This window comes from Apteryx mantelli, chromosome 10 (assembly GCF_036417845.1).
Source record: "Apteryx mantelli isolate bAptMan1 chromosome 10, bAptMan1.hap1, whole genome shotgun sequence".
NCBI classification, from domain to species: domain Eukaryota; kingdom Metazoa; phylum Chordata; class Aves; order Apterygiformes; family Apterygidae; genus Apteryx; species Apteryx mantelli.
This window is the reverse complement of record NC_089987.1, coordinates 15,923,852-15,948,779: the sequence shown is the minus strand read 5'-3', so window position 1 is coordinate 15,948,779 and position 24,928 is coordinate 15,923,852. Positions and strand designations below refer to the sequence as shown.

General features: G+C 36.8%; 1 protein-coding gene across 2 annotated transcripts in view; it reads right to left on the bottom strand.

The window, feature by feature from the left end:
- Positions 1 to 2,371: 2,371 nt before the first annotated feature.
- LONP2 (lon peptidase 2, peroxisomal) overlaps positions 2,372 to 24,928 on the bottom strand; it is a 48,761-nt gene continuing 26,204 nt past the window's right edge. For both annotated transcript variants that reach the window (XM_067302552.1, XM_067302553.1), the window contains 5 exons: positions 24,606 to 24,739; positions 14,038 to 14,180; positions 6,047 to 6,254; positions 4,568 to 4,758; positions 2,372 to 2,855 (listed from right to left, as the gene is read on the bottom strand). In XM_067302552.1, coding sequence (XP_067158653.1) covers positions 2,634 to 2,855; positions 4,568 to 4,758; positions 6,047 to 6,254; positions 14,038 to 14,180; positions 24,606 to 24,739 — 898 coding nt within the window. In that variant the 3' untranslated portion in view covers positions 2,372 to 2,633. The remainder of the gene's footprint in view (positions 2,856 to 4,567; positions 4,759 to 6,046; positions 6,255 to 14,037; positions 14,181 to 24,605; positions 24,740 to 24,928) is intronic.

The following is a 24,928-nucleotide window of genomic DNA, read 5'->3' as shown; positions in this document are numbered from 1 at the left end:
TGAAATGCAGTAGATCTTGCATTTGTCCCCATAAATCTCCAATGTTTTTTTTATTGCCCCTTTAAAAAAAAAAAAAAAAAAAAAGGAAAATGTTTGATAAATATGGATGTGAATATTTGGGGTCTGTCCTGACGTATCTTGCTAGTTCTTGTTTACAGTATTGCTTCAAAATTAAAGTAGGTTAACATTTTTTGTATTGCTGCCTATACCATTGTATTATTTATTTCAGTTTCTTTTCAAAGCTGCTATGATTACGAGTATGAATTTCCCTAGCCAGCTAGTTATATTTGTAGCCATTTACAGTGTGGGTAGAGGAAAGGAGCTACCACTGGATTCTTGTGCCTTTGATAAGCTTTGTTATCTTAAGGTAAATTCTGAGGGGCATCCTCATGTTTAATGCTAGCTTCTCTTAACTGTATTAGTGAACTGAAATTACTTTAAAAAATCTTTACTGTTCTAGCTTGCTGCTGCACTGATTTTTATTCTTGACTGAGTTCAGTAAAAGCAAAAGAAAAATAAGGCACTTAAACATTAGCCATTGTAACAGACTATATGGACTTTAAAAAAAGCAAAATAACATGACTAAGCCAGCTCTGCAAGTAAGAACATGAAAAACTGTATTAAATTTAAAAAAAGACCATTTGAGTGGCACTAAAAGCTTCACCTTTCAAACAGTCCATATGGGCAAGACTTATGAATTGGAATGGTATGGCAGGGGAAAAGCCGTGGTTTAACTTTTCTTAGGTTAGGAGCAACTCCCTGGTTCTTCTGAAGTGAAATTGCTGTAGAAACTTTTTTTTTCCCCAGTACTTGATATCTTTCAAAAAATATGGTTTTTCTGCATGTATGAACAGACTGCACTGGAATTCTATGCATGTCTTTTCTCCCTAGTGCAATGTGCAGGGATTGTTACTTGATCTCCATTAAGTTTGGTAAGAACAGAGTGGGTTTTTTCCTACTGGTTTAGATTAAAGGCAGTCAGCATATTAGCTATCATACCTTTCTGGTGTTTTACTGATTGTCTAGTTTCTTTGCCCTTTTTGTGTTCAAGTAAGGCAGAAAATATTCTGAGACTCTATGCATTGCCTCCTAATTATTCACTAGCTAAGTTCTAAACCATGTTTATGGGTAAGAGTTGAATTCTTAAAATAATTAAACAAAATTGTTTTTTATTTATTTCACTTTATTAGATGAAGTCTAATATTCTTCTGTGAATATTTTAAAAGCTTTTATAAATCAGGTGCAGAAATACCATTCTTGTATCATTAATAGCAGTACTATTATATTCCAGGAAAATTAAGTTTCTTTGTATACAGAAATTAAAGCAAATTTAATTTTAATTTACAGGCTACTTCTGTATAGGTTTTTTTCACTGATGTAATTTGCATTTCATAAGCCCACTTATGAAGCAGTTTGTTTCAGAATTAATGAGCAAGAGGAGAATGTAACATGCCAGTTCTTTTCTTGGAGTTGACTCTAGTACAAAGAAAACTTAACCTTAGATTACAGAAGTTTAAATTTCTATCTTCACTAACATCCAGGGGAGAATAAGAGACAAAGCTATCAAGAGATAGCTATCTTGAGATGGGATACTGACAGACTTTCTTAAACCTTAAATAATTCACTGTACCTAATTCAGTATTAATGATCCAGTTTTCTTGGCACTGTTAATTAAATAAATCGATTTAATTTTTATAGGCTAAACTCCAAACATAAGCATCCCAGAATCAACAATGTTCCTAGTTTTGCGTCAGGTAAGATTTAAGAAGGACACGTACTTTATCCCTCCAAAACGTTACCAGGCTCAATCTTTTTCATAAAGTCTTCAACTGTGCTCAACCTACTTCCAGTGCTGTAAGTACAACTTTGCATACATGAACTTTAGTGCATTATCTCCCTTCCTAACCAAGAATTAGTACATTTAAATTCCTCTTTAGTTGTTTCCTGTACTTAAGTGTGAAAAATGACATCTACATTGGCGTTACTACAAATAGAACTATTGTAAGGTGCCGAAAGGACTTAATGATTCAGACTAAATTGCTTCTGTTTAAACCCTTTAAGCATTTTTTTAATCTCAGAAACTTTGCATTTTTCCTATGATGCTACTGCTCCTTAGTGTATTACTTGAATATTCATTTCCTAAATACAGATACTATTTTACTCTGCACAAAGTCAATTTGCTTTTGGAGTAACCTCCCCACCCCCATTAGCTTCTCTTGCTGCAGGGGCACTTTTGTCTGAACACACCATAGAATTTTGTTACTTCCTATTTGTGGGTTTGTTCTCTTTAAAGATGTTATCAGCAATTGACATTTATATAAAAAATACACCAAATAAGCCAAGGAATTGTTTTTTTTGATAGCTTCAGCTCTTTCACGCTTGAATCTCTCAGTATGAATCTCTCGATATCAAGAAATGAGTATTTTTTCCATTTTTCTTTGCGAACAGTAGTAAAAAGCAGGAAACCCCCATAAAATGTGGCTGCAGGATGTTAACTGCTGAAGTAATAGTTTTATTTTGATTGCATTCACATCTGCATTTAAACAATCAACTTGATAGTTACAGTTGCTATATGGTTGATAGTTATTGATCAGTATTAAAATTTGATGCAGAAGTAATCTTAGCCTGTCTGCTTAAAGTTTACTATTCAAACGCTCAACTATGGGCTTAACTGAAAATCCTCCATCAAAAGCTGCATTAAGAACTTCATCTAGACAGCTTGCCATAACAAAAGTCAAATCTTGCCGTACATTCACTGCAATTTCTTCAAGATCTTTTTCATTTCTTTGAGGAATGATAATTCTCTTCAGTCCAGCTCTGTGTGCTGCCAGGACTTTGTCTTTAATTCCCCCAACCTTAATAAAGAGGAAAAAAAAATATTAAAAAAAGCACAATGATAATCTAATAAAGTAATTAATTATTGTAGCAAATTTAGAAATCACACCAGGAGTTAAATTTTAATGAAAGGTTCTCCCTCCCCCAATCATTTAGAAAAGTAATTAAAAATGCAGCAATAGTTCTAGCTCATTATATGCTTAACAAGGGAAATATGGTGGTTGTTGTACTACAGTATCCTTTCTGTAACAGTTAATGGAAGAAAAACCTTCTGGATTAAAAATTAATTGAGGATGCAGGTGCAAGAGTATCAAAAGTGGGAAAAGTCATTACTTGCAGGGAAAAAAATTTCTAAAGACAGATTGCCTTAACAATTTTTTACTATGGCATGCTGAAATCCTGCAGCTACATTATAACAGAAGATCTTCAAGATAAAGGCATTACTAGGTGGTGGTGGGAGCCTAAGTCAAGCATGCAATCCCACCTGATAAATAACTTCAGTTGTACAAGGGAAAACACACAGAAAAGCAAATGTGCACCCGAAAACTGCAAAGATGGCATTGTTCTAGAAAAATAGCCTTCTCTTCAGTAAGAAAGACACCTGTTTGAGTTTGTAATGAGATGCAAAGAGGATTCTTAAGTTAGTTTTTCTTTTAGTCACAGCTATAGCTTTTTCTCTTAAACTTTTTTCTAAACCTATTTAAAGACCATGTTAAAGAAAAAGCTTGTAATTTTAAGATGTTTTAGAGCAAAGGACAGCCTTATGCTATCACAGCAAAAAGGGTAAAATTTACACTTCTGCAGAATATAGTGAACCATAAATCCTCCTGGTAATCAGAGTCGAGTCTAGTCTGGACAATGCTGCCTACTTGTCACATTGCTTTCTTTCAGGCAGCAGATGCAGCTGATGGCATGCTCATATGGATTAAGTTACTAATAATACTAAGATTTTAGACAACATTCAGAAAGAAGGGAAGAGTCCTTTATAAAATCTAATTTACAGATCCCTAATTTCTGCACTTAACAGGCAAAATTTGGTCACTGGTGGAACAAAGGCACTTGATTTGGAAAGTTAGGCACTTACTTACACCATGTCGGAGTGAGCACACTGCTCATTTTTCACTATAGCCTCTAACAGCAGGGAGTCTTGTCACACTAACTGCCACCAGAATGCTCTTTCAGAGATCCTTCTAGTCTGTTACCATAACCAGTTTCTCTCTGGTTTACTCTCTACTGCATTAAACAAAATACTTTTCAACCTCATCCTTCCTTTAGCCATCATTTGGTACAAGATAATTCTCACATCTGCTTAACCAATTACACCAGGCTCCATTTGCTGCTTAAGTTTTCAAACAAATACAGTTTTTTTTCTTTTGCCATCATTCTATGAAAAAGCTTTACGGGAACATCCATTTAGCTGAACTATATATGGAACATCTGGAAACACGTATATAGAAATGTTAAACATAGTTTCAGGAGTAGTTTATGTGAAATTACTGCAAGAGCTTTAAGAAAACTTTTCAATTAAATTGGAGGTCCTCTTTTACTAATAGTTTGAGGAAATACATTAGAAGTTGCAAATACATCTTTGGAACTATATTCCTGAAAAGAGCATGGAGAACCACTGAGGAATGATCAGCAAGACTATGCTTTTGTAAGTGGCTGCAAACAGTTTTTAAACCTAGAATTGAAGAATTAATACAACTTAGCTCTTTTCTCAAATGATACCTACTGGAAGAACAAGGCCTCTTAGTGTAATTTCTCCTGTCATGGCTACATCTGAACACACCAGCCGCCCACTGAAGAGTGAAGCAAGACAGGTTACTATGGTAACACCAGCAGATGGTCCATCTTTTGTGACAGCTCCAGCTGGGAAGTGCAGATGGATGTCAGTGTTGTCAAGGAGATCAAAACTTCCAGAAGCTTAAAGAAAAAAGAATGGTTTGAATGTGAAAAATCTAAACCTGTTTTGTTCCTGGTCTTTATTCTAAAAGGCCACCAGAAAACTACAAGTCTTAGCACTATTTTTTAATGGTATGCTGAAAAAGCATCATTGTATTACAGTGGTCCTTAAAAAAAAAGACAAAAAACTCTACAACCTTGCTTAAATCCAGATTCCCAGACAAAACCATAATAAGTTAACCAATCAGCTAAACATTTGCATGTGTTGGGAAATTCAGAATAGGGATTAATGTAGAGATCAAGGAATTCATACTTTTAATTTTTGTTTTTATTATGTCCCAAACCTTAAATGTCAGCTTTCAGAAAACACAGCAGGAAAGCAGCACTCTCGAGAAAACCAATATTAACTTCTAAATAAAGTAAATTTGTCATTTACATCTTTGTTTACTTCATCCATAGGACATCACTATATGTATACAGTACCTTTACCTCTCTGGTTTAAAATGTTAATGCCAGCAGCATTTCATATGCATTCATTCAGTCCTTTTAGTTTAATAAACTATCTAAACTACCATAAGTAATGACAGATGCTCAACAATTATTTGGCTATTATTTTGGCTATTTACCAAACTACAAAGCACACGTCCAGAACTCAACGGTGGTTTAAGCAAGAAAACAACACGTTAAGTCTTTTTGATGAAGTCCTGTTTCACTGCAATTCAACATTTTCCATACAAACTAAAACAACTCAGAATATTAGGTCTTAGACTGTAAAAACCTACTTTTAGTAAAAATGGTATCTTATGTTAGAGGAAAACCCGAGCCTTTGGTATTTAAATCCACATGATTTCCACTGATGGAAAGGTTGACTGTAAAAACGAGCAAGAGGCAGCGCCTGCCAGAAAACTGGTAAACTAAACACCTTACCCCGCCTTCCTTGCAGGCAAGGCCACTAAAACCTCAGCTTGGCAGAAATCAGTCAGGACAGGAAATACAAAAAGGAACTGTGGAGCTGACTTCATCTTCAGTACAGCAAGTATCGTAATCCCTGACTGCTGGAGAACCCTTAGTCTGTTAACACAACACTAATGCATTTCCACAATGAATACGAGTAACTGCCAATGTTATTCAGCAATGTTACAATCTATTACCGAAAAATATGAGGCTTTAGGACATTTAATTTCCAAGCTATATTAATGCTTCCTTTATGTGCATCTTTGCAATGATGCCATCATTGGCTGATGATGCATATAATCACTACAAAGCATTTAGTCTATGCCAAGGTTTGTCATTTTTTTACCCCACATACCGTTGGTCAGCTGGTATCTCTTTGCATTGCTGCGCAGCCAGCTAATTGCAAGATGTGCCGACTCCTTCATTACATCCCCAAGTTGACCAGTCAAAGTAAGCTGACCTTCTCCATCCATGCGACTAGCTTCCACAAACATGATCTCTCCCCCCAAGGGAGTCCAAGCCAAGCCTATGGCTACTCCTGGCTGACTTAAGCGTTCAGACACCTGAAGAAAAATAACACAGGAAACAATTTAGGGAACAATCGTAACTTAAACTACTGCAAAAACAATTTGATAGTTGCCTTCTAAACAACTGTATTGATTAAAACTCAAAGGTTAAGCCCAAATATTTCTTTTTTTTTTTAACCCAACAGTAATTCTGCATATGTGTAAACATTAATTACAGTAATAGGACCTGTACATGGCTGGTTAGCTTGAGGCAGTGGCAAACATTGGGTATATCACTCCTGAAAAAACACTCCCCACCCCCAACAGTTCAATGAAAATCTTTCCTTTCACTTCAAAGGACTTCAATCCTTCAATTGACTTCAGTTTAGTCAATCCTGGCTGAATGCTGCTTTGACTAAATCCACATGCCAGAGGTATATTTGCACTGACTCTACTACTTACATGAAAAGCTATTTTTAAACCTCAATGTTACCTAAAAGCCTTTTTAAAGACAGTTTCATTGCCCAAATTACTGATGATGTAATAATTTTGTTCACTGAAAACCTTTATAAATCATTATGAATAACAAAAACACTTGAGTCTGCTAGCAGGCGACATATGAGAGAGGATGGGAAATCTGTCTCCATTAGCAATTACAGGTAGTTAAGCAAGCTTTACTTCCACATATGACTATGATCTACTTATCTAAAAGTCTGACTATGCCGCCCAGTTACTCATCAGGGTAATGGAGGTGTCTGAATTCTAGGCTTTTGTTAAGGAAAAAAAAAAGCAGGATGTTTTCCAAGAAGATTCCAGTTTTTGAATTTTTTCCTTGCTGTGAAAGATTGTTTTAGAATGTGACAAAATGTTTTCCTGAGCTACAAGGAGTTGGAGAAACTGTGATGAAAGATCACAAAGCTATTCAGCATGTTCTAAACTATTAAGTTTGTATTTATTATGGGGCAGAAAAGAGACTGGATGAGTTTTCACTGTGTGAAGCAGTGAGTAGAGCAAAAGACAAATACTCCTTTGTAAAATAAAGCGACAGGCCCATTTTAAAATATTTTGTCTCCTCCTGAAATGCAGAATTGAAAGTCAATTTGATTCATTTCTGAAAGAGATGAATTCTTCAATAAACTAGGCAGAGAATTGTTTCACTTCTCGGATAGAATACGAATGAAAGGAGCTTTGCAACACGGAACAGAATCATAATAAAAGTATCCAATTCTGAAATCCATGTTTCTAGTTAATTTAAAATTTCTCAGACTATTTTTTATTCCTTTTAAACACCTATACCATTCCACTTCATACTACTGGCAATTCCAGAGCAATAGGATGAATCTTTCTTCCAGTTCCAGCTCATTCTGCACTGCACAATTTGCCATAATCTTAATGCTTTCCTTCGGTTTGCTGCCTTCCAAGTTAGCAGAGAAGTGACTTTGCACAGGCACTGGAAAGGCAAAGCTCTGTCCACACAAAGCCGCGAGCGGGACAGAACAAGGCCAAAGCTCGGGACTCCGTGCTGTTTCCTGTCTTCCATCTTGCACACCGATAGGTGCAGTGTGCTGCAGATTTTAGACCCTGTACAGCCACCCTGCTTCAGCAGATCTCACCCCTTCAGAGAACAACGTAAATGAAACTGCCATTGACTCGCTATCGACCATCAGCCCAGCTGCAAGACCGGAGAGCTCTACACAGAAGCCTGTTGGGAAGACGCTGAACTGGGCACGGCTGGACTCTTCAGGGAGGGCTCTCAGCGAAGGGCGCCTGCACTGCTGGGCGCCATAAGGAGCCAGAGGCAGAAACAGCCCCCTGGCCCTGCTGCCAGCTGCCTGGGCTAGAAGCACTGGGATTTGTGGGCCTCCAAAGAGAGAATAAGTTATTAAATGTTCTAGTCCCTCACCAAAATGCCTCGCTGTAAGCCCATGAGAAATGCTGCTGCAAATTCTTAAGGAACACAGACACCTAAATTTTGGTAAACCAAACAGCAGACCTTTAGCAAACCTCTGCAGAACAATATATCCTACCGCTGGATTATCAGAACAAGATCTCTCTTCCTAAATAGGTGCCAAAACATTAACATTTCAGTATTAGGCTGAAATCCATCCCATCATAAAAATATAATCAAAATCAAGATCACAAGCTTCTTAATGTTCAGTTTCTCTTTCCTGTTTTGCAAATAGAAAATAACTTCCTTTCTGCAATTACAACACCAAAACAACCCCCCCCCCACCAGCTGATGTACAAACACATCGGCTGTACCAGTAGCTTTACACAGCTCAGATGCCTGAGAGAGTTGTTCCTGTCACGTAAGAGAACTGGTAGAGCAAAAAATGTTAGAAGTCCTAAAAAATAAAATTTAACAGGCAAGCTTCTTGTTAGAGCCCTGTAACTTCTGATTTTGTATTACATATATGACCAAACGCTGTACTCAACTCTATCAAGTGCATCTTCTTCAGGTCTAATTCTGATGGCTACGATTTGAAATGCAACCCTTGCTAAGGATTGTTGTTTCTTGGTGCTGTTCGTGGTAAATTAGCACTTTTCAGAGGCACAATGCAATTAGTGCCAACTCTGGCGAGAGCAAAGCTATGTAGATACAGGAGCTCTTGGCACAAACAGGACTCGCATCTGTCAGAAGAGAAAAGCAGCAGAGGCCGGTGGGACTGGCGTTACACTCCCAGATCCATCGGACAGCGAGGTAAGTTCCTACCTACACTCATCTCACAGCAAAGCAAAGGAAGCCACATCGCTCCCTCTCCTTGCTTCTCTTGTGCTCTCAATCATCTACATATTTTGAAGGACATCATGCTACCTGTTTTGCTTTTTTTTTTTTAAGCATACATTAGCTAGAATGGCTGTTTCTTTTTCTGGCATTTAAGAAAACTGTAAATAATACAGTGTTTCCTTTTTATGGTATCAAAATATCTAGTCTATGAAGCATTTTCATTTTTGTTAACATAAGTCCCTATATCCATTTCCTGAATTTTATTAGTTACAATGATGTTCTCTAATCAGCTTAGCAATAGCTTAGTAATTAACGTTTATTCCAACTAAGCATGAAGCTTAAGTAACAAAATGAATTTTGATCTTGGTCACAGTGAAATCCAACAACATTTAAGAATGTTCCATTACATCTGTGACAATCATGTATTTTGGCAGCCTGCCATGCTTTCAAACATTTTGGGTACAATGAACAACAGTAACTATCTATACCCTCTCCCATCCCAAACCAACGATGAACAACTTGGGGGGGGGGGGGATTTCTATTTATTTATTTATTTTTGGTATTAGCAGTAGCTCTACCTATATATAAATTCAAATTCGTTTACTAATTCCACAGTTTGAGAGCTCTACAGAAAACAGTGAACCGTTGACAGAGGGTCAAAAAAAAAAAAAAAGGAAAAAAAAAAGGTTCTGATGACTCCCAGCATTTATCATCCTCTTCAGTAAAATCTCCTTCCTCTGTCATCAAACTAGGCAAGTATCTCTCCCTAGTTTCACAAGTAAGTTAAGGTCCCTTAGACAAGATCTGGTGAGAGAAACTAGGTGTGTAGTTCAAAAATTTAAAGCGTCACCACCTTTCAACCATCGTTCTTCACACGAACCGGCAGCCTCAGAGGCCAACGACTGCTCTGGCCATAGAGACTGTACTACTGCTACTGCCACCTCCTCACCTAAACGTTAACTGCGGTGTGTTGACAGGCATATGTACAGGAAACTGGCCCTGGCAGCTTTGATAACTGCCCTCAGAAAACACACTTCAACCCCCCCCCCCCTTAAAAATAAATAAATAAATAAATAAATAAATAAATAATACAATCCTTAGAGGAAAATATATTATAATACATTAAACATGCCCATGAAGTGTTACAGGAACCTCCACAAAATTCAGTCACTCATGGCACCTCTGAATCACTACTTCTCAGAAAATGTCAGAGGAATTTAAATAAGAACAAAATCCTTACTTATACCTTCTAAACAACTTCAATTTAAAATGCCCATTACACTCAGCTGATAAGTCAGGTCTATCAGATGATGCAAGAGGAGGTCACTGACCTAGAAAAACAGTTTGGCTTTTGAAATTTTTGTAGATGTGACCAACCCAGTTACAATTTAGCTCTAATCCATGTGGGTCAACATATTGTCAAATACATTTTGGCTGTCTGACAGTGAAAAACTGAAGAGGCTTAACACTTAGCATATTCATTTATCTTAAAAATAGCTAAGACTATTCCAAGATAAAGGAAAAAAAGCATCATCAGTAAGTCTGCAGTTCTGGAGTTTGCGAGTGAGCCAGCATAACTGACAAACAGCTATTAAGTCCCTGTTTAGCAACGGTAAGATGTGAACCAGCCCTAAGCTACTTGCTGGCCTTTAGTGTCTATGTCACCCTTCCACAGGTTCTCCCACCTCGCTGTACAAACCTCTCTTCTAGTTCCTGCAGGCTACTCTCTCGGTTCATTCTCTAGCAAACCACTGCGGGCAAAATATACAGCAGCAGCTCCCCTGGAGGGGAGGAAGATATATCACTGCAAGACTGAAATTTCACAGATAACAATGCCTACCTAAACACTGTGCCTTGTTCAGGTTTTTCTTCTAAAAGATAATTTGTTTTGTTTCTTAATTAAACTGCTTATGTCCCATGAAACAGAGCTTTTTCTTTTTTTATGGCATCTGGGCTTTCATCTCATAGAACAGGTAACTTCACTAACCTGAAACTCAAAAGTGTTTCTGTCACTCAGGCTGTAAGGATACAGCCTAACTCTAATGAGGCCTTCCTGTGGTGCCAATAATGCTTTACTAACTGAGCTGAATTAAGGGTTGAATAAAAAAAGCTAAAATCCAAGCCAAAGGAGAAACTTCATTTTAACCACTCACAAAATGTTATAACCCCCTCCCCTCCACAAAGCATGCTGTGTCAAAATGTTTCATTAAATCTTTACGCTTTAAACTACTGTCAGATTTATTCTTCCAAAGCCTTACAATGTGATTTATTCTAACATTTGTTCTGTAGGGTGACACATACGTTTATTTTTATTTGTGATAAATGAATTAATCCTACAAGTACAAGCTGAATATCCTGTCATGCCTTTCTGCTGGGAGACCTCTGCAGAAGATGTACGAGCAGTGCAGTGAAAAGGCAAAAGCTGAACCGCTCATTTTAAGGTATTCCCTGAAGGACAACAGATCAGTTAAGTCACATCATGTTTCCAGTTCTATTTGCTCGGTCTCATCCAAGGACTGACATGGGGGCGCCTTCACTGTACCTTTCTTTCAGCTAATTATAAATGGCAAAATGCAGGTCAAAAGTGAAGCTTTAAAAGACTATATATAAGAAGGAAAGGAGAGACGCTGCAGCCTACCAAACAGAAAAACCAATGACAGCCCGTCTGGAATGGCCTTCAAGACCGGAGCTGTGCTCTTCGTTTGGAAGAATCTTGGGGCCACTTAATGAAATTCAAAGAAATTACAAGCTAATAGGGAAAATTCATTAAAACAGGAATCATGTGGCTATCAGAAATTTACACTGAAAAAATTTGGAGAAACACATGTTGAAAAATATTTCCTCATTCATACACATAGCAAACAGTATTTTTGTAGTAGTATGAGCTACTCAGGGAATTGATGCTGTCTGGATTCATCTCTAGCTCCCTTTATGTGCTATTTAATTTCCCCACTAAATATGGAAACATCTAAAAAACCTTTGATATACAGGTCGAAAGCTTCAGTTTTATTTCAGCTTATATAGGCCAGCAGATCCATGAAATGGGCATATGCATGTCCGCAGCACCTGTTCATACCATTAAAAAAAAAAAAAAAGCAGCACTACTTATAAGCACTACTTATTCCTGTAGAAAGAGAAACAAATTAGCAGAAATTACAGCCATACTACCAACTTCAAATGAATAATCAATTCCAGAACAAGTTCAAAACTAGGCTAACATCTAATGAAAGTCACAGAATATTAGGAATATTTCTTGGCCTACAATCTAATTTCAGAAAGTGTCATAAGTTTGAATTTATTTCAATTTATTTCACTTGGGACTGGGAATAAGGAGTACAGTTGTAAGTGACCAGTACTTTTGTATGGATTTACAAAATTCAAATTAGTTTTTAGCACCTTTACAAAACTAATAATCACCATTTGTAGATATCACAGCACTGTTTAATTTTTGAGTGGCTTGACATTAAGTTCAATTTACTACAACAGCTTTACATGCATCTGCACTTCAAGCATTAAAAAGCCAAATGATCCTTCAGTATTTTAACTCCAAACACCATATGGCAGAACTATTTAACTACTGCTGAAATAACAATCCAGATAAAATATTCTTTCTTTGGAAAAAAAAAATGCTATTTTTCAGTAACAGTTTCTAAAAACAAGGTAGTAAGAAAAGGATAGGCAGACTAGTAATAATTTCCATAAGAGTATTACAAATAATTTGATGGATACAGTCATTTTTACATAAGGTAAAATATTTGTACACTACCTTCTTGATTAAAATGGCCTCACTGAACTGCTATGTACGACTTTGTTATTGGGCACAGCAGCTTCTGAGGGATCAAAATGAAAGAACATAGGTTGCTGATAAAGTCACTTGCCTGAAGACCAATCTCTTCTACTTAGTTCTGAAACTACAAAATCAGAACACAAATGACCAACATGAAAAAAATCTTCCTTCCTCCAGTTCCCTCCAACTTCCACTGCTACCATCATCATCCTCCAACATGATCAATAACACTGTCTTCCTTTGACTGGTTTCCTCATTTCTTTCTTTCCATTAAGAATCTCTTCAACAATAAAATCTTCCTATTTGAGCACCTGGGTTTGGACCTCTAAACCAATGTCCATTCCCTACCATTCCTTCATTTTTCTCTGCTATCCCCACACACCATGCTCCCTCTTTGTCCTCCAAATCCCCTCAGAGTCCAATTCTCTCATCTAGGAGAGACGACTCTTCAAAGAAAAGTCCTTAAAGGTTTGAATTTCACCTCTTTTAGTGGTTTTCCCTTCACTTCTATTTTCTACGCAACTTACTGGTTTACTGGTCTTTTTTCCAGGACAAAGACAGCAAAATTTAGTGTTCCATCGGCAGCTGGTTTCCTACCATAGCTTTACAGGGTACTACATATACTACTTATACTCAGTCAGTTCACCTGAGCCTAAAGTAAAGCACTGAATAACTGCAATGCAAATGGTAAAAAGAGAATCCCAAAGTAATATCTGCATTAATTGATGGCATTTTCGTTGAATGCAGCAAAATACAAAAGTGGGAAAGAAACTAAAAATTCTGGAAATATGCCTACCGAGCAACAGAGCTGGTTGATCACAAGACCTATTTTTAAGCTAAGATTTGCATTAATTTAAAGAATGTCTGAGAACTTCTGGTGTAAAGCAAAGTGGTTTTAATACCTAAAAATGCTGACTGGCTTTAAGGAGGTATGTGGGACAGTCTGTAACACAGCTGCCTCAGAGACAGGATTCCTGGGTTCCACTCTTGGCTTCCTTCCCAAGACCACAAACATCCCCCAGACAAAAGCAAAGTTGTTATGAGCTGAGAAAACACCAGCACATTCTTAAGCACTGCTGCAGGCATCTTTGCTAACACAAAGTCTGCCATTACATTACTTATGTACGCTGAAATAAATAAACAAACAAACAAACAAAACTTCTTTAGGTGAAAAGATGTCTAGTGGAATACAAAGAAACACAATCCTGTCACAAATAAATTTTAAAAAAGGTTAATGTTGCACAAACTCAGCCAACAGCAAAACAACAGAGACTAGTCAAAACAGACAGGGACAGCAGTCAAGCAGAAACAAATGAGGATGTTACCTCCATTTCATACATAGGTGGTCCCAGGATATCTTTTAAAGCATGGAAATCAATTAAAATTGGCATTTCAGGTGGCAGAGCCAGGTCAGCTGTGTCACTGATGGATTCTGTTTTTGCATCTTCTGTGATATGCTCTTTGCAATCTAAGAAAAGAAAATATACTTAGGATTTGTAGCAACCTTTCTTAACACAAATTAAAATTATCATGACAGAGGAAAATACAATATTCAAAGAATTGCTCAGAAAAGTTCATGAAAGCGAGCTTAAAACACATCTTTCCCTAAAAAACTTCTTGTCAAATTAAAGATAAGATAATATGGCATCAAATTTAGTTATTAAGCCTAAACACGTTCTAACTGTTCAGCAAGGACAATACTAAATCTAGAGTACTGACAGAGAAGCAACTCACTTGCTTAAATGCATTTTAAAGTAGGTCACATAGCAAAACACATGAAGTTCATTTAGGACTTTGCACTTTTCACCAGATATGTGGCGTAAAAAACAGCATTTGCAGGAGACGATGTTTAATGTAGTATAATATAAAATATGGAGCTGAATGAGGAAATATTATTGAAAGCATTGTAACTGCTGTCCTTTTTATGTACACTTACAAGTGTGCTGTGGTATCCTTCATGCTGTGGTCTCCTTCTGCAAGGATTATAATGCTTAACTTCTGACACTTATAATTAAGTTCTGTCAAATAAAGAAGGAGCACTTTGGCCATATTTACATACGTTGTTTTGCCACAGGACTGCATTAATTAATGCTAGTTTGCATCACATTCAGTAACATCTCACTTCCAAAAAATCCATCAAGGACAGTAACTTGCTGCTCCGTAGCTCTGCCGCCCTCCCTCCCCACCCCAGTCCTCGCAATTCCAGCCCAATCTCCCCGCGGCAGGCCCCAGCCGTCCCCACCACCAGCCAGCCAGCGCAGGGAAGCCACTGCTTGCAAATAACACTAAGAACAGCCTCTCTGGAACAAGCCCAGCTCGTGCCACCCTGGTGTGCAGGCTCCTTACAGGCTTTCAGATGGACCCACTACCCCAGCACACCACAGCCCACCTTTATTGCTACGCACGCAGTACGTATTCTCACATTATGCTTATTCCTTTGTCTCTAACGGCTCAAGTGTTACTCTGTGTAAGCCTCAGTTCACAAAACCCACTTTCCTAGTTTGTTCAGTGCCCAGCTAGGCACATACAGCATAGTCTTCACTCACTAGAAAGTCTCCAAACAAGTTCAGTATAACAACTTCATCTACGGCTTTTATCTTGAAATATTATTCCTATGCTGGGCTCTGCTCTTCTCCTTTGTTGGATGAGATTCTTCTAAGGTGTCTTGAACGATGTCTTGAACTACCAGCAGAAAACTCCTCAAAGATCAAAATTATTTGGCCTTTTCAGAAATACCTGTAGGTGTGATACGCTCTTCTGAAAGGGCTATAAAACCCAATTAGCCTAACAGTTCCAGACACAATATACTCAAGAGACATGAAGAAGGAAGGGCTCAGACAAAGCACTAGTTACGGATTCAAAAGCACGTTCCTTTCTTACTCCATTTTAAGTATCACTGTATTTCTTTGCAGTACAACTGTTTCCTTAGTGACAACATTTCCATTTTCTACACAAATGTTAAAATGAACAGTTAATGGGGACCCTGTAAATATCAAAGCCTCAAAATTATTTTAACCCAGACTGTGTAGCTGGATGTTTGCATGAATAAGCTGAAGAACTTAAACATCATTTGTACCAGGCCTACACTGTGAACATACTCAAGTGCCTCGAGACAGAAGGGAGAACGTAAGCAGGCAGTCATTCTCCCACTGCACTTGATCCACATGCAAAAGGCTCATTACTGTCTTCTTGAAAGTCCAAAGCAGTATTTTAGCGAAACGTTTATCACAGAAATGAAAAATACTTGAACTATCCAGATATTTCTAAGACTCCGTGGCAGAGTTTTAGGGCAGTGCCTCCCTGCCCTGAGGCTGCCATTAAGATAAGCATTGTACACATACATATAGTGAAGATACTTCATTCCACCCTGAACACACAAGTTTAATACATTTAAAGTGACAGTCTACATTATGCAGTATTGCATACTGAGCCTCAAGCCTTCTGCACCACTATTCTAAGAAATTATCTACTTTTGTTTTTTCCCATTCAAATGGTGAGAATGGCTTCCTTTGCATTTTAATACAGGCGCAACAATTGAAGATCCAGAAATTTAAACGTTATGGAAAGACACAAATCACTGATCTAATCTATTTAATACAATATTGAAAGGTGTACAGTGGGTGTACAGTGGTACAAAAGTATTTTTCAGAACGGATGAAGCACGAATGTCTCATTTCACAAGATACAAACTGCCTTTTTATTAATCCTGATGTATAAAGAAGGCCTTTTTACAGTTAATATTGTTACAGTACAATTCACACTAATGCTTTCATACAGTATCAAGGAAAACACTCTACATCACTATTATAATAATAACATCAGTTCAGCTTTCATACAGCACTCAAATCAGGTAGTTATTATCCAGCCGCCACTGATCTTTCCATTCTACAACAACTCTTTGCTCAATGCATAAATCCAATTCCGTTACTGTGAACACTGCTTTTGTCGGCTGGCCCTCCTGTTGTTTCAGCATATCTCTATGTTTTTGTTGAACTACTTTTTCTGTACACAATAAATTTAAATACATAAATACTAGCAAGTATAGGAAACAGGTTACTCTGCGTGCTATTCCTGCAAATCAGATTGTAATTCCAACAGTATGGACTTCAAAAACCTGAGCAATTTGATATGACAATTCATATTTTAAAACAAAATTGAGTTTAAATACAACTGCTTTTGTGCTATACTAAGTTATTTTACCACCTAACAAACGCAATGATTTGCCTTTTCTGCTTGTTTTTATTTCACTCAGTTCTCTGTAAACAGCTGAAGCAGACAGACTTCTTGTAAACAAATCGGTAGTTAAGCTTGGAGACCACCTGCCCTATAAAAAGAATAAGAAACTCTTTGTGCTTATATAATCTAACTAGTAGACCCCATTTTATAATCTTTAACAATAACAAACTCCAGACTTCCCCATTTTCAAAAGTGTTAACCTAAACTCTGACCTTTTCTACTTTGTTATAAGAGCATACAGTGATATTCCAAAATGTAATTACAAACACTAACTTTCTTTGAAGGAAAAAAGTCTTATTTTATCACCTTATTAGACGTGTTGACTAGGAAGAATTTATAAAGACACAAGTAATTAATTTTTCCATTAATGATGACATATACATATTCCCTTCCCATCCTAGCAGAATAGCCATAAATCATAAAAAAACTGAAATGACACTTCCATCTAAAAAAAAGACAGTCAAATTCAAGTTTCTAGGAACAGGAGTTTTGGCTAGGACAACAGCTTTATCATCTTACATTGAGTTTAGTTAAAGAAATAAACTAAGTCAAAGAAGCGTCCTTAACAGGAACTGCACCCTGTACTAGAAACATCTGCTGATCTACTACTGCACTACCACTTAAGTGAAAGAAACACCATCCTCAGCTGTTTTAGTATTTTTAAAAAATGGCTAAACTAAAAAAACAGACTATGTTTGAATGTAAAACTTTCACAGCAGAATCTAAAGTTACTCAGGAAAGATCAAGTCAATGTTCCTTAAGTCTTTGCCTCTGAAAGTTCCCACAATGATGCAAAACCTTGTGCGTAAATACTGCCACATGAATTACTATATATAAATCAGGATTTATTCTAAAAAGGAATTCCATGGCACAAAGATAAAGACCTAAGAATTTAAGACCTCCACTTTTTTCTAGAGATACAATGAAAGTGAGTAAATGGAAGAGCTGAAAACTTCCTCACCATGTAGCAATTTCTCACCTCCTCATAAAATACATTTAAATTAAGCACTAGTAATACAGTGGTCTTAAAAACAAAGATTTCTAGCTATACTGACTAACATAGAAGAATAAAATGGAAACATGAAAACTTTAAACAGCTTTTAAACATACCATATTCTGATTTGTTGAATTACTACAATAAAGTATAAAAAGAAAGTAAGCATGAAAGAAAAGGGGTTTGAGTTGGAGCAAGAAAAGGGAAAGCAGCATGCCCTTTTCCCTTAAGTGATTCACCAGCAGATGCTTCAGCACATGACCCACAATTCTTTCCACCTCTCCAAATTAACTAACAAACTCCACAAAACTACATTTAGGTAGGAAAGGATGGGATTGCCCCTATGGACAACAGTCCTTGATCAGAATCAGGCACAGCATGAAACTACATCTAAAGGCAACTTTCCCTTGTCCAACTTGCATCTGATGCAAGACATACTCACACAGTGTTACTTCCAAAACATTTTCGTTTGGAAAGGAACTCCTTCCCGGGACCCTAGTCCTACCAACGCTTTCTTGGGCGCTTGCACTTACTGCTGCGTGCACTCTACTCCCGCAGGGTCCATCAGCTCGGGCAGAATCCTGTTCACGTGACTGAGAAAGCAGGCTCCAATTGGCACAGTGTTTTTAAAAAGTTAAACACTAATATTTCCTGACAATTCTCCCATAAAATGTAATTCTATTTGAGAATCATGATGTGTATTGCACTTAAGCACTTGAATTTGAAGTTTTCCTGAAAGAATATTTAGATAAATTTACATGTAAAATATTCTGCATATAGAACCAACTTTTGATATAATTTACGCCTCTGGCCTAAACAGAAATGTAACTCCAAGCATTTGGAGAAAGAATTACATATTACATTTCCGTAGACTGGCTAAGTATCATTTAAGTACTGAGTACTACATTTTTTTACTATTGCTAACTACTAAGTGTGCTAACCTCAGCACAGTTAAACTCAAGCCTGAGTGCCTGCAGTCACACCACCCTGGCGTTCATGCCAATCAGATTCTGTAAACCAATTTCCCAGTGCTAAGAAAGACCCTGTGCTGCTAGAAGTGCTCGGTTTTGGACAGAATACAGAATATGTCACTTTTTGCAAAAGCAGCAATGTTAGCCCAGGTATATTAATGCCTCTCTACACACCAAAAAGAAAAGAAAATAAAAAAGTTTATAACCCCAGATTTTGTGAATAAAATGCATTATGCCCAAGCTGAAGTAGGAGGAATAAAGACTACATGTTTTAGTTCAAGTTGACCACTTGGATCAAACTAAACTCAAAAAAAAGAGTGCAGATTCATTCCCAAGTAGTAGGACAAACTGTATTACTGGGTTATAGAAATATTTAAATATTTTTGAAGCCTTAGTTTCAATGTAGATAGGATTCATGTACTGAGTATTAGTAGCTAAATATTACTTTTCCTAAACTTCCTTTCAAGTCTGAATTACATAAATCATTTTTTGCTTCTGGGTTTCAACCGTTGTATCATGTTATGATGCCTGAGTACACAGTTGCTGTGCTGTACTCTTGAGGCACTTGCACTAAAATAGGTAGGAGAGTCTCACATATTTTTATAACTGCTAGAATTTCCTCCAGTGTCAAAGACGAGATGATTGTCTCATAAATCTCAGATAGTCTTTCAGTAAAATATCAGATAGTGTTACTGTACACAAGAATGACTCCCTGGAGATGTCTGAAAAATGACTCCATTTGCTTTTGCTGAAGTTCACTGTATAAATTCAATGACTGATGCAAACTAACACTCCTCCACTTGTCAACTTTGTCATAAAGCTCAGGAGTCAGAAGAGCGAGGAAGGCAACACAAAGCTGCCGATTTATTTCAGCCATACATTTTTGGAAAGCTCTAAACAGCTTGACAGCGTATCTCCTGCATGAGTTCTGCTATGGCAGGTATCCTCCATTTTTAGAGCTCCGCTATTAAACAATGTCAAAAGCTTCACATTTACAAAGCCTTGAAAACCACTGCTCCACTTTGAGTTACTAATCTGATTTAATCAATATAGCGATGGAAATTTAGTGGTTCTATCACCTCATTTCCTTCAACTTTTCTTACAAATCCACAAATGAGAAGGCACTCAGCTGAATAAACGCAATAGGCACCGTGTCACTATGCTGATATGCTACAAAACATATATAAAATATGCTTTAGCAAGTCAAATCCTTAATGCAAGCCTGTAGCTTGCTTTCTCAACTTCACAACTCATGACAACTGAATGTGTTAATGAAGAGTCTAAAGCCCACATCAGTAACTGACAAATATTTAAAGCAAAAATGAATTACAAGTCTTTTGAAACAGATAAAGAAAGAAAAAAGCCACATAATAGTTTAAAATTAAACTATTAAGAAGTTACAATACCTTGACTACCTATTCTTCAAGAGCCGTTAATGATAAACAAAAATTTATCATCACTATGCACAACTGCACAAACATCCACACATCAAAAAGATAAAAAAAAAAATTCTACTACAGTCAAAGAAAGAAATTTAGGCTATAAAACCCATTATTTCCATCAATTTATAAGTATCTGAGTTTGGGCATATATATTTCTGGGTTTTGTTTTAAATATTTGGTTGCTTCCAGATTGAATGAAAGCTAAACAAAATCTAAAACAAACAAAGACAACAAAAAAATCCCACTCCCAACAAGTGACATATTCTGCTAAAAATACAGCTGAGTATAAACACATTATCAGTACAAAATAAACCACACACTTTGCAGGCTGCACTATTCTATACATGTCTTTGTAATACCAAAGACTAACTATAGACCCACCTGTCCCTTGGAATCCCTTTTGTTAATACAGTGTTTTCCTACTGACAGTTAGGTTCCAGAAGCACAGACAACTGTTCACAGCTCAATGCTTCTGGGCCTACTCCAAATAGTGTGCCAACCAAAAATGCCAGCATTTTGCCCTCTTTTGAAGAACTTAGCTTGCAATTACTATTTTTGCTGGGGTAAGTTGCAAGTCCAGTGCTAATTTTAACATTGTTAATAGCCCTCTCACTGGATTGAGATGTTTAATACAATTCCTTTTTGTTTTGTGCTTTAATAGTAAAATGATTCTTTTCACAGTACCAAGAGTTGTTCTTTGAAACTACTTTTCTACTATTTTATCAAAAGTCTTGAAGAGAAGAATGACACGTTTCTTAATTCATCAATCATATTAGACCCTTAAACACATTTTAGATATACCTATCCTTCCAGTACAAAATTATACTTTAAAAGTATGAGTTATGTCAAAACTACTATTACAAAAGTGACAGTAGCACAGTGTAAAGATACCTGATCTTGCTTGATAGTACACCATAGCCCAAAGGCTCAGCGTTCTGGTTCAAAAGCCAGTTCAGGTGTATTTCAGAAAAATCCAGTACAACAGAGAAAAGGTATACAAAATGCAGCATGCAATATAAATAGAAAGCCTTAATAAAGATGTCTTAAAAGCTTTTCCTTTCAATGTATGTGGGACAATTTAACATTTCACAGTTGTTCTTCCACATACAGTCACAGCTACTGTGAGAGAAGCAAACACTAATTTGTAGGCCAAATTCAATCTTCTGATATTACAGATAGTTTCCACAGGCTATTATGATGATCTTAAAAAAACAGTTAAAAGAAGGTTTAATTTTCACAAAAGAAATACTGAGTGAAGGAAAAAAGGCAAGGAAAAGCTGAAAGACTATCAATAAATGGGTTTTTAGAGACAAGCTACAAAATCTTTTACTGTGGGTAAAACTCCTCTTGGTATATTTTTCTAATTAATAGCACTGTATTTGTACAAACATCAAACATATTTCCGCCCCAGATTTTATTCTCTGAAGTGGGAGACAGTCACTATTCAGACTTACAAGCTGCTTTATTTTAAAGGAGTCCATAATGAGTCTCTTCATTTGTCCTCCTGTAAACCAGTCTGGAACTGTTCCTGCTGTACAGATGTTAATACTCAGGGTTTTTCCCCATCAGGTTAGCTGTGGAATCTTTTAAAACATCAAAACACACAGCTGTCTGTTTAGTAGTATATGTTCACGAGTATTCTGGAGCAAAACTAAGCAGCCATTCTGCTCCTACTGTTTTCTGGTGTCCTCTGGCACACTGTTATTCTCTGACAGACTGGCAGTGTTTCTTGTCACAAAACATCACACATACTCACTGCCGTCTTAACATACTACCTCTACAGTGCAAGTAGTAAATAAACACTGAGAAGACCCCATGGTTCACTCACCATTTAATGGGAAAAACACAAAAACACTCAACAACAAAAAATCTGCAAGTTTCCTCTAACGGAAGTAAATGCACAATTTGAAAATGCATAGTGTAGTACATTTTCTCAAGAAGGCAAAAATATGGTATAGCAGCTTGAGCTCAAGAAACCTCTACCTGAATTGCTAGTATTGGCCTCCCAGGTGACTGTACTACACTTCTCTGCAACCAAAACTGTAAACTGCGGAAGGCGATATTGACCCTCCAGTGTAACGACCTACTAAAATCCTACTAAAAGTAAAATCCTACTGAAAGTGCTCATGGAAGAGGCAGACAATACTAGTACTATTCAGAACTTTAGAAACTCAGTAAATAGTAGTAATTCCAACTCCACAGAGATGTTGCCATTAAAGTGAAAGACCATTAAAATCACTTTCAATTAAAAAATTCCAACATAAACCACTGAAATAGAAGATATCTCATGAAGAAAGCATGCCTGACTCTAGTTCATTACCAACTGATGAGCAGAAATATGAAAACTGCACTTATGCTTCTGCTTTAGATTATCTAAAACAAAAATGCAGCACGGAGAGAGGGACAGTGTGAAATTTCAGGTTTGTCAATCTGATAGGAAAAGGGGAACCGGTGAACAGCTCTGCCAAAGTCAACAGTACCAAGAGAAAACAAAAAGAAAATGCAGAAATGAAAAAAGCATTAAGGTAGTTCGGGTAAATAACATTTTATAAGTAGTCTCCATTCTGTTTTAAGAACCTGTGTTCTCTACAGAATGGTTTCCCTTGCACAATTTCCCACTATGAGTTGAGATGCCTTGATTTGACTAAATTGCTAAGAAAGGGATACAAAAATCAAAGGCTTTTTTTGAACCAAAAGGAAAATTCAAACATACACTGTTGGGCACTTTCCTGATAAACTGTTACAGACTTGCAAACTGCATTTATCTAATTTTAGGGGGGGTCAGAATAGCCCAAACAGAAATGCAAGGACAGAACAATCCTTCTTAGCTTCTTATACTTTAGATAGAAAGTATACCTCTCTTAAGCAGTGAAGGGCAAGGTTTGATGTTTTTAAAAATTAGCAAAACCTGGCTTTTATATATATATCATATTTTAAATGACAATAAATATTTTTATGGGAGACGGGAAAACAATCAATTAATCAGTTAATAGAAACAGACAGCACAACAACATTCTTGAGAGTAAGATTCGTAAATCTTGCAGTCCTCTTCCACAACCAGTGCCACAGATAATGAGCATTTTGCCTGAAGCAAGATGGCAAAACGTGGCCTAATACAATGGATACAGATAGAACTCCACCAGGATATGGGCTGAAAATATCACACATTCCTTTTCCGATCTATGAAGAATTTTTATTTTATTATAAAATATATGTTTCAGTATACCAGGGGAAAGAAAGGGCAGGCCAAGAGGGAACGAAAGATGCAAGAAGTAGATCTTTATTATTCTCACAGAATAACAAGTTCTAGTTGCAGCAGGAAGAGGTTAACTACCATGAACTTCTATACATTTAAGTCCAGCAATAACTTTTCACAAAAGTGTAATGCTGCAGCTGGTGACAGACTTATAGATGTTTGGATCACTGGGAATAATAAATAGTTATCTTCTGTAAACATGGGAAAGAACAGACTTACTAAAGATGACGAAAGTTACCACAGCTCCAAGGGACTTAGAATGAGTGCTACTTCATGCCTGGATCAAAACAAATTGCAGTACTTGTAAAGTGCAAAACAACCACATTTTGGTCCTGCAGACTTGAAGGAAAAGTCAAAGCTTCCAGACAGTTAATAAAGTGCAAGATTTTATCACTAAAGACCACTGAAGCATCACTTCTTAGGACACTATTTGAGCTAATGAGTTTCATGAATGGCCCTAAACCCATAAGTGACATAGATGCTGCCTTCTTAAAGGAACACAAAGAGAGTCCCCAAACCTTCCCAATTTCAAAGCTCTTCAAGTTCATATTTATTTTGGAGTACAATAAAATAACAGGATCCAGTTGCGAGCTAGTAGAGCTTGTGCAGTATAAAGAGCTACAAAGTACCTCTTTAAGTACAATAACTAAAGCCATTGCTTAGTCTCTCACTAAAAAAAGAAAAGTGAAAGATTTGTATAAAAATCCCTAGCAAGATATGAAAGCATACACAAACCTTAACTGCACACCTAAGATATGAAACAGATCCACTGGATTGCTCAGTTATCATCCTGGCAGTTGAGATTACTCCATTTAAGTCCCAAGCCATAGATCAACACTACCTGATCCACACATTAAAAGAATGTCACTCTATTTGCAAAGCTTTTTCAAAAAAAAGCCGATGAAGCATAAAAACAGGGGAAAGATTGATAAATCAGCTTCCCAGTGACTAATTAGAAGTTTCCTTTTTAATAAAGTATGCAAAAGATACAAACCTTCTCCTTCAGCCACTTCAGCACGATCTGGCTTTGTTTCTTTGTGCTGTCCTTCTGCCACTTTCACTGCCACAGCTCTGCAAATAGCTCCCAGTTTCCGATCCAGAGAGCGGACTCCTGCCTCTCTAGTGTATCTAGCATAGACACAAGTATTTTACTGATAGGTAAAAAGTAGTATTTTTTTTAATAAGAGAGATGTCTTTTGAATTTAAACATACTTTCTTTTTAAAAATACATCCAAATAAAATGAAATGTAGAAAGCAGTAAGGCCTTAGACTACTCAAATAAATAGAAAAAAATTCATGTGCTAATAGCAAACTAAT